The sequence below is a fragment of the Thunnus thynnus genome, chromosome 3 (assembly GCF_963924715.1).
Source record: "Thunnus thynnus chromosome 3, fThuThy2.1, whole genome shotgun sequence".
NCBI lineage: Eukaryota > Metazoa > Chordata > Actinopteri > Scombriformes > Scombridae > Thunnus > Thunnus thynnus.
In genome coordinates this window covers 300,325-310,324 of record NC_089519.1, presented here as the reverse complement: position 1 = coordinate 310,324, position 10,000 = coordinate 300,325, and the positions used below count along the sequence as shown (strand labels likewise).

Here is a 10,000-nt window from a genome sequence, read left to right as displayed (position 1 = left end):
TCAAATCATTGCATTGTATCATGTGAAATAGTTAGAATGAGTTAACAGACACACTTCATGGCCGAGGTTCAGCTGTTCCACAAACAGTCCTTCAACCTCTCTTGGGCACCTTGTCAGTCCTTCACCATCTCTTGTGTACATTTGTTTCCTCTCGCAATATTCGCTTGGCTTTTGTCTGGTTTGTCTGTCTGGTTTTGGTCACAAGGCGCCAGCATTGAGTAATATTACTGTTACTCCGCCAAGTACATCTTGGTCTGTCTTCCTGTTTACGTGTGAACAACCTGGAGATTTGCAGAGTGGACGGTGTTGTGACCCTGTTGTGTAAAGTAGTAGGTAAGTGTACACATATCTTATTAAATATTCCTGTACAAATACTTAAAGGATGTTATCTGTCAATATTTTAACAGGTGGTTCGATTTAGACACTACTGGAATACACGTCCTGGAATTTTGGCACCAGCTGTCGACCACTGTGTTCTCAATTGCAAAGTGATTTTGGCATCGAAACCATCCCAGGTTATTTTTGTGGTTTTATGGTTGTTAAATATGTATTTATCTGGTTTTATTTTATGTTTTCTGTTGATAGTCATAGCCCACGGCCATATTTTGTTTTAATTATTTCTCTTTTCTAGAGCTGCTCTCTAAAAGGACTCAGTAGGTCACACATTCTGTGTGGCGTCTAATTCTACAGGTCACATATGTAACATTTATAAAAGTAAATAATACCAATAGTGATAATACCCAATTCTTGGGTCAGAGGCATCATCAGTACATGTGACTAAGCCAGCAACTGACAGCAGGTTGACAAGTGATCTTTTTCACTGAAACATCAACATAAACCCTTCCTACACCTGCGTGGATCAATACACTCGCAGGCTAGTTTTAAAACTAGAAAAACAAGTTTAGACAATGTTAGTATTCTGGAAAAAAGCTCATTTCAACTAATCTCATCAATAAAAAAATAAGAATCTATGTGAAAAGGAAATAGGCCATACATCTGCTGAATCAGTTACTTCATTATATATAGTGACACGATTCAGCAGATGTGCGGTCTGCTTTATTTCTCACCTATTTCTCGTCTTCACAAGGTGTAAGAGTTGACAGGTGGTGCGATCACACTTGTGTCAAAGTCAAAATACAATGTTGCTTGTTGATGTCATCTTCTACATCATTTCCATTGATCTGGCTTCCAGTTGCTGGGATAAGTCTCAATGAATGTTTTCCAAATTAATATCTCATAGCAGATCTGACTGTGCAAGATTTAGACTGGCTTTAGTTTGACTCAGGGCCCTGAATCTGATATTCCTTCTACTTATTTATTCATTCACAAATGTGCAGAATTGTAATTTGGCTGTATTACATCTAAGATTTGAACTAACGCCCTACATCATCTACCCTAGAGTTACATTTGGTCAGACACAACTGCATAGTGCATATACCTCTTCCCCACAGTGGTGAACCCCAACTCCTCTCCAGGATGAGGCCTCAGCTCCAGGCTGAAGACATCCCACAGGTCCTCCTCTCTGTAAGCCTCCTGGTGCCTGAAGACACACAGGCAAACACGCTGGGTGGTGAGCCGCAGCACGCCGATGGCCTCATCGTGAGTGGCCTGCCGCAGGTCGATACCGTTTACCTGGGAGGTGGTGAGAGAGAGAGAGGGAGGCAGTGCGTGGAGGTGTGAAGGAGGTTAGAAGAGATGGGAACAAAGAAAATGGATTGCACAATAAAAAATGACAGGGAGTGTTTTATCTGGCTGCAGCAGGGGCTGCCCTGGACTCAACCTGCAAGCATTGCTTTGATACATCATTTACAGTATTTTTATAATAGTATCAATACTTGGAGAAACATAGCTTTCACTTGACAGTGATAAATGAAGATACAAGCTCAGGCAATTTGATAACCTACATCAACGAACAAACATTTAAATTTGCCTTATGTGCCCACAAAAAGATCTCTATTATAAAACAAATGATATCAATGAAAACAAGACACATTAATAATATTCCATTACAATTTTTGTATAGTGGAACTATAATGGAATACAGGTTCACTACTGAAATATGTTGACTGACTGAATAAAATGAACATAACACAGTATGTTAGTGTGTGTATCTATTATACCTCTAATATCTGGTCTCCAGCCTGCAGTCTACCATCTCTCTGTGCTGCTCCTCCATCATTCACTTCGTGGATTATTACTGCCCCCTGGTGGAGAAATTAGAAAACACTCGTTATTATAGAGAGAGTACTTGTATTACTTGGCATTTCAGCCAATGCCGTGCAATTAAAACTCTAAATGTTTAAAGATATTAACACAATACAGCATCATCATGTTCACTGATAGCATCTATGCTGGTGTATTCTACTGTAAATATGTATTTTGCCTTGTTGCCAGGCAGGTTTGGTGAAACATTTCCTAAATAAAGATAACACATGTCCCTTTACTTTGTTGTTTTAAATTATATGACAAAGACAAATGTCAGCTGATGGTTCTCACCAGCAGAGTGTCACATCCTCCTACAATGCTGAGGCCCAGTCCTAAACTTCCTTTACAAATCTCTATGGTGGTTTCCCTGCCTGCCACAACCGGACAGCTCAAGAGGTCAGAAGATGCTGAAGTGGATGCTGGCCAATCAGACCGGCCCGTGGGAGACGTCAGCATGGTGTTGAGGGATGGAGAGGAGGATGAGGAGGAGGAGACAGGAAGGGTTGGGGAGGAAGCAGGAGAGGGAGCGCGGGGGGGATAGGAGGCGGTGGTAGGGAGAGGTAAAGACGAGGAGGAAGAGAGACTCTTAGAGCGGCTGATGGACAGTTTGACAGTGACCTGGTGTTTGAGAATCAAACTGGACACCTGAATACAGAGAAGACAGGTAAGTCATGAATCATTAAATCAGCATGACCTTGAAGGGCATATTGTGTGTGTTTGTATGCGTGTAAGTGTTTGTACCTTGTCCACTGACAGTCCAGCCACAGGTTCATCACCCACCGCTACGATTCTGTCTCCAACCTTTATCCTGCCGTCCTGCACACAGACGCATGAATAAAACATCGCACAAGAGCAAAGAAAAATGTATGAGAATATGTGAAACAGAAGGATAGAGAGGAAGTGAAATTAAAAATCAAACACACCCTCTGGACAAATATCTGAATAACTGTTGCCTGGGGCCCTACATGAAAGCTTATTTGTACATGATGGCATCGCTTTAGAGCATGGCAACCGTCATCATCGAGGTTAATCTGGTGGAAATATTACCAGACGTACCAAGAGAGTAGACCCATCACGTATTTTACATCGTATAGTAATGTGATGCTCATTTGAGCCTCTTCATCGTGATTATTGATTGTAAAGGTTACAGTCAGATCGCTGAGGCTTGATAGACGCAGAAATCTGATGAAATTTTGTGCAACCTGCTGAAATAATTGCAAAGTAATAATTCCGCCGAGGACTAAAACTAAAATAATTGAGATGATAAAAGGATAAAAACATTAAAACAAGTTAAAAAGGCAGGTTATTTTGGTTATTTATATTTCTGTTTCTTAGTTACAACTGAGGTTGGGATAAAATGCAGAGATGGAATATACATTTAATAATAATAACGCATTTAATCTGTATTGCACTTTTCAATCACAGTGAATCTCAAAGGTGCTGCAGCGTTCACAACGTTTCACATAAATAACAAGAATTAAAATGAAAAAGTCTTCCTGAATAAAAAGGTTTTAAACTTCTACATTTCAGTGGCAAATATTATATTTTTACTCCACTGCATTTATTTGACATGCAGTACATTATATAGTTACTTTAAAGGTTTTACATACAAAAAAACAAAACAGTTTATAAATATGTTGATTGTTATAGATCAAGTTACCCAACAGTAGATAAAACAGTTTAAATTAGCTGAAACAGTAAAATGCTGCTTTCACCTTTAATACATCAGTAATAATCATCCAGTAATCGAACACTCTGTCGGGCCTTTTGAGTACTTTGATACTTTTTACTACTACGACAATAAAATTATAAATATATATTCATAATTAATGGAGCTGCACAAGAAACAATGATTTATGCACATTGCAGAACTTAAAGTGCATCGAGTAGATTAAAGAATAGAAATAAAAAACACATATTTATGTTGAAGATTGTGATTATGTCACACCTTACTAGCAGTGCCATGCTGGATCAGGGACCTGACCACCACTCCCTCCTTGGTCTCCTCTTCCGCCAGACAGAGGCCAAGATCTCCATGATCCTGAACGGACAAACAACAAATGTTTGAACAATAACCGAGAAGCAGTGAAGCAGAATCTGGCATACTGTTTATTGTGTCTGCTCGAGTTGTTAAAGTGAAATGTGGAGCTGGAGGTCTGACACTGGAAAATGCAAAGATTTACTGAAGGAGTTGTACCTGAGGTAGGATGATGTGATGGGTGTCTCGGGATAATCCTCCACGCTCTGCCGAGTCTCTCCGGTTGTCGACTGTGTCCTCGCTCTCTGCTCTGGATCCTGGAGCCACTTGACCCAGAGCTGCTTTATTCCTAGGAAAACAATACCAAATCCTCTATTATACCTGAGCTGGCTTACCAACACCTTTATCTGGGGAGAAATGTAAATGCCACAAGAAAATGACTCTGCATGTTACCTGATGAGAATGATCTTGACTTTACAGGGAGCGTTATTAATGATGGTGGAGGCGTTCTGGTGACTCCGGCCGTACAAGATCTGACCGTTGATCTGTAAGATTAAAAACATCATATACTCTCCTCACCCATCTTTTCCTTTATCCCATCTATTTCCACATTATTCTGCCATCTTCCTCTCTCTCCCCTCCCCTTTTCCCTCCGTCAGCCGCTCCTCTCCCTCAGTTTTCCTCCTCATCTCTATTGCTCATTGCAAGACTCCAGCCCAGCACCAGCCATCCTTCAAATGCTAATTTGCCTGAAAAATCTACTGTGCCGGTACTCAGCGTTGCTTTTTCATACATACCTCCTACCCACAAAAAACTGCTCCTCCTTTGCTGCTCTCATTTTTGAATCTGGTATTTTGTCTCTCTCTAGGACTCCGACCCTCCTTGGCCCCTAAACATTCCTCCCATATGTTGAGCTGAACCTAACTGATTGTCTTCTATCATTCACATCCACTCGCCTCCTCACCTCGAGCAGCTCATCCCCCACCCGTATCCTCCCATCTAAACCAGCAGGTCCTTGAGGGTCTATATCCGCCACGTGGACACTCATGCGGGCCCTGGTGCCGTCCTTGTTGCCTGTTAGGCTGATTCCCAAGCCGTGAGCCGCGGGGTCCTTCTCTAGCTCAATCATTTGGAGCTTCCCAGACAGGCTGCCATAACGCTGGAACATCTTTTCTGGGAGAGACAGAGTTAACAAACAAGAGGTTGTTAGAGGAAGGATATGATGGCTACGACAAAAAAAACCAAACTGTGGCATGCTATATGTAATGACTGACACTTCATGTGGAGAGGAAGCATTTCATTCCAGAGGTGCTTGTGTGTGTTTGTGTGTGTGTGTTTGTGTGTGTGTGTGTGTGTGTGTGTGTGTGTGTGTGTGTGTGTGTGTGTAGTGTGTGTGTGTGTGTGTGTGTGTGTGTGTGTGTGTGTGTGTGTGTGTGTGTGTGTGTGTGTGTGTGTGTGCTGCTGCTATTAGTGTGGAAGGAATGATGTCTGACATACTGTGTGTGTGTTTGTGTGTGTGTTTGTGTGTGTGTGTGTGTGTGTGTGTGTGTGTGTAGTGTGTGTGTGTTTGTGTGTGTGTGTGTGTGTGTTTGTGTGTGTGTGTGTGTGTGTGTGTGTGTGTGTGTGATGTCTGACATACTGTGTGTGTGTCTCTATGTGTGTTTGTGCTGTATGATTGTAATCAGTGTCACATATGTGTGAGTGTAGGGTGATTTATCTGTGTGTGCATATGTGCACATCTATATTTATGTACATCGATACAGATATTTGCATGATCATCACATTAAATTCACATGTACATTTTTTTGTCTCATTGACTCCCTAAATCTTTTTTTTTGGAAAAAGCAGTTTTTTTGTGCCAGTTGCGACAGACTGATGCTCATCTGGGAATGAAAACAACATTCATACAAATGAAAGTTACTCACCTGGAACAAACTGTACAGGGAAAAGTTTTACAGGCTTTCACATTCTTGGCCCATAACGCATTCACATTAAAGTCAGCCTGGCTGACCGGCTTCACATGTACACGGCACCAAAAGAAATCTGCTCATATGGTTCTTGGTTTTCAATTAATGGACCTTTTCCAAGTGTGATCATTCTAAGAGTCATTTCTGAATGTGTGTGACAGTTTTACAGTTTTTTCTTGGCATCATGTGACTTGTACTGTGCGACTGTGACCACACAGCTCCTGTGTGTGTGTGTGTGTGTGTGTGTGTGTGTGTGTGTGTGTGTGTGTGAGACGTCTTTATGATGTGGACTTACTTCTGCCAGTGTCTTCCTCGTCTTCAGCTGCCGCCGTGATCGGTGTCGTGACAGTTATGGGACTTCTCCGATCCGTTCTATCAAATGTCGGCGAAGGTGCCTTGGGAGAAGTTTTGCATTATTGAACAGGCTGAGTTGGAGATGCCTCAGGGGTCCTTCAGGCATGAGTTGGACTACCCCTGAGGCTTGCTCAGTGTGCTTGATGTAGCAGTGGGAAAAACTGACAACCAGGATGAATTAATGAACACAATTTTAATGTCAGCTAAAAATAACATGAAAGATGACCAGAATCATGCATTATTTTGTAACCAACTTACAAGTGCATGGGAAATAACTTCAAAAGAATGCACTGTATATTTAGAGAGTTATGCATCTCCATCAAAGAGAAAAACAAAGGGTTTAAACAAACAAGGTAGCTGCAAGGGACTTTGAACTACAAGGGTTCTATCTACAAATATGCACGTTAATTAATTTTTTGGAAGTTGGCTTAGTGCAAATGCTAATGCAAGGCTGCTTTTAGGATCCTGCATACCCATGATAACACACATGCACACACACACACACACACACACACACACACACATACGCACAAATGTACCAACCTTAAAGGGGGTGGGAGTGAAGGGGTTTGTAGGGGAGAGACTAAGGAACAGACCACTGAGAGTTTCTGCTTCCTGTGATCATGAGGGGAAACACAAATATAGTGCAGTTCTACACACATCACCACCAAAACAACAAGCTACCTCTCAAAAAACCCTGTAAAGCTTCTTTATTCTTTTAGGAGTGATGTGTAGGTGTTAACGACTCATCACTCTATACAGTATATCATATAGTATATACATAACATTCCTTATACACTACAGCCATACGCAGCCAAACATCAGGAGCTGCATGGGAAAATGACTTCACAGCTTGTCTAATGAAATATAAAGTGGTGATCACAACCTTTAAAACACAAAAAAGTAACTACAGCTCTTTGACTCCAGAGGGGAGTACAGTTTGCTTCTTATTATTAATATTTCAGTGCATATTATTTCCCATACTAGAAAAGCAATGAAAAAGTTTCTATCTATCTCAAGACAGGAGAACATTTTCCATCACATGTACGTCTCTGAACAGAAAGCAGTAGCACTGAGTATGTTGTAGAGCAGTGTTACCTTGCTGCTGTGTGAGTTGGACTGTGGGGTTGCAGTTAGCCTCTCATGGTTGCTGAGCATAGGAGACTGTGGGCGAAACACAAGAAACAGAGGCAGTAGGCAGATGAATGTATATGACTGTAAAACGTAGATGCTTCAAATAGAGCCTCTGAAATGTCACAGTATATGACATTAAATAGGTTTTCAGTCCGAGATACTTTTGTTCAATAAGCTTTGTATCCAGAGGACATCTCCCACACACAAACTGAACTGATGAAAGTTCTGATGAAGTTGTCCAGCAGACTATAAACTGCAACTTCTCTTTGCATGCGCTGAGTATTGAGATTCCGCCTGCAGCGTCAAGGGACTCAAACGCTACACAATATAATGTATGCATGCTGTACCTGAATATACACTGAACACTGTATTCTAAGCTAACTGAAGTTTTCTTGTGGCTGTTTTCTAACATGTTTCTACCTGAGATCTGTGTTTTCCGGACTGAACCAGGAAGACGACAGAGTCTCCAGCTGTGCGGATGGCCTCCACCGCCTGCTCATGGCTGGCATCTCTTAGATCCACACTGCACACCTTGACCGAGACAGAGAACGGACAGAAACACTATTAGACACTATTACAGCTCTGCAGTGTTTTCTGGAAACTCAGTTGAGAAAAAAATATAAAATATTATAATATTTTAAATATTCTTATTGTCACCAACAGAACACAGAAACAAGAAAACATCTCATAATATAACTGGATTATTAGATTTTCATGTGTAGCTGGGGTGAAATGCTGTTTTAGAATATTTTTCTTAAGAAGACACAGAAAAAATAATATAAATAATATAACATGATTTAAAATCAGGAAACCAAAATATAAAGTTGAATATTTCATTTTCACATGAGGGTGGGCTGCTTCTTATTCTTCTTCGCTGGTACGTAGACAAATACAGTGTCAGCATTTAAAACCCTGTTTCCTCGGCAACAGAGACGCATCACTGGGAGGAGGGCTGAACATCATCATGTGATTCTCTGTTAGTAGCTCGTCGAGAGGCAACAACAACATATTTGAATAAGTGGTTATTTTTCTTCGTATATATGGATTAGCTAGTATGTTTTATTATTACTGAGGTGTTTTTTCTACCTTGTTCTATTTTCAAAGTTTAAGTTGAACCTTGAACCAAGACAATAGGTCTGAATAAATAACATCTTCCAGTTATCTTGTTCATCAACACGTGATGCTAACACATCATCATGTCACAATACAACATGTGTGTGTACACACAGTGTATGTACACCTGCGCCTGCAGCAAACACACCACTTCTTCTTTCTCTGCCAGTCACATAAACATGCAAACACACTCTCATTTCCAGCTCTTTCTAATAAGTGTCTCCCTTCCTGTCTCTGCAACACAGACACAATCAGGCACAACACTCACACACAAATACCTCCAGTATCCTGTCTCCAGTCCGAAGGGTGCCATTATGTGCTGCTGGGCTGTCGGGGCTGATGTGCTTGATGAAGACTCCCCTCATCATCTGTCCGCTGCTCACTCTTCGGCCCATGCCTCTGCCTCCCATGATGCTGATACCCAGGGACTGGCCTGGTGCTCGAGTCAGCCGCACACTAAAACACAAAGCAGGATAGCGGGAACATCCACACATATTATAGAATTGATCCTACTTACAGTACGGTAAGAACCTACTTGGTTTGAAACATTACTGCAGCATTAATCCATCAGGTATGAATTCTTTCTCTTTCAGCCTCTCTCTGCTCGCTGCATAGAGTTTCACAGATTAAGTCAAAACAATAGAATATTATACCTGCCAGGGAAAGACACACAAAAGCTGGTCTTTGCATGCAGTGCAGCTTATGTGATTTATCCGAGCGGGATGCAGTCATAAATGCGATAAATACAGGTTGGGAAAGTAGTCGCCTTCTCTGAATCTAAGACATATGAGCACCGTGCTGCTGCACCCTGCTGTGAACATAACCTGTACACACTTGGATTGTGTTAAGCCTTCTCTGGTGCAAAGAGGATAGAAAGAATCACGGGCAGAGAAAATGTGAATAAATACTAATGAAAAGAGATGATTACTGACATCACAGTTTTACTGACCTTCTAGGTTGATCCCACGACACGGGGGTGTGAGGATAAAACTCATCATCTGTCTCTTCTTTACCGTCCACCTTTATCTCCACCTCCAGCTTCTTTGGTACTTTGCTCTTTTTCTGCTGCACAATCTCACCTTCTTCTCTTCCTTCTTCTTTCTTCTTGTGAGATTTTGGAATCTGCCAACTGATGGTGAAAATATTAAATAGAATAAATCAAATGAAACCTGAAACATGATGATTCTGTATAAATCACTACGCTCTAAATCTGATGTGAACTTTCCCAACATAAAGGGAAAAACATGCA

The 10,000-nt window shown here is 41.3% G+C and overlaps 1 protein-coding gene across 3 annotated transcripts in view; it reads right to left on the bottom strand.

The window, feature by feature from the left end:
• si:dkey-92j12.5 (multiple PDZ domain protein) overlaps positions 1-10,000 on the bottom strand; it is a 40,712-nt gene that overhangs the window by 8,786 nt on the left and 21,926 nt on the right. For all 3 annotated transcript variants that reach the window (XM_067578487.1, XM_067578495.1, XM_067578503.1), the window contains 14 exons: positions 9,701-9,880; positions 9,030-9,207; positions 8,059-8,169; positions 7,603-7,668; positions 7,048-7,119; positions 6,446-6,545; positions 5,148-5,356; positions 4,637-4,728; positions 4,403-4,532; positions 4,154-4,246; positions 2,947-3,021; positions 2,497-2,850; positions 2,121-2,204; positions 1,439-1,632 (listed from right to left, as the gene is read on the bottom strand). In XM_067578487.1, the coding sequence (XP_067434588.1) occupies positions 1,439-1,632; positions 2,121-2,204; positions 2,497-2,850; positions 2,947-3,021; positions 4,154-4,246; positions 4,403-4,532; positions 4,637-4,728; positions 5,148-5,356; positions 6,446-6,545; positions 7,048-7,119; positions 7,603-7,668; positions 8,059-8,169; positions 9,030-9,207; positions 9,701-9,880 (1,938 nt within the window). The remainder of the gene's footprint in view (positions 1-1,438; positions 1,633-2,120; positions 2,205-2,496; positions 2,851-2,946; positions 3,022-4,153; positions 4,247-4,402; positions 4,533-4,636; positions 4,729-5,147; positions 5,357-6,445; positions 6,546-7,047; positions 7,120-7,602; positions 7,669-8,058; positions 8,170-9,029; positions 9,208-9,700; positions 9,881-10,000) is intronic.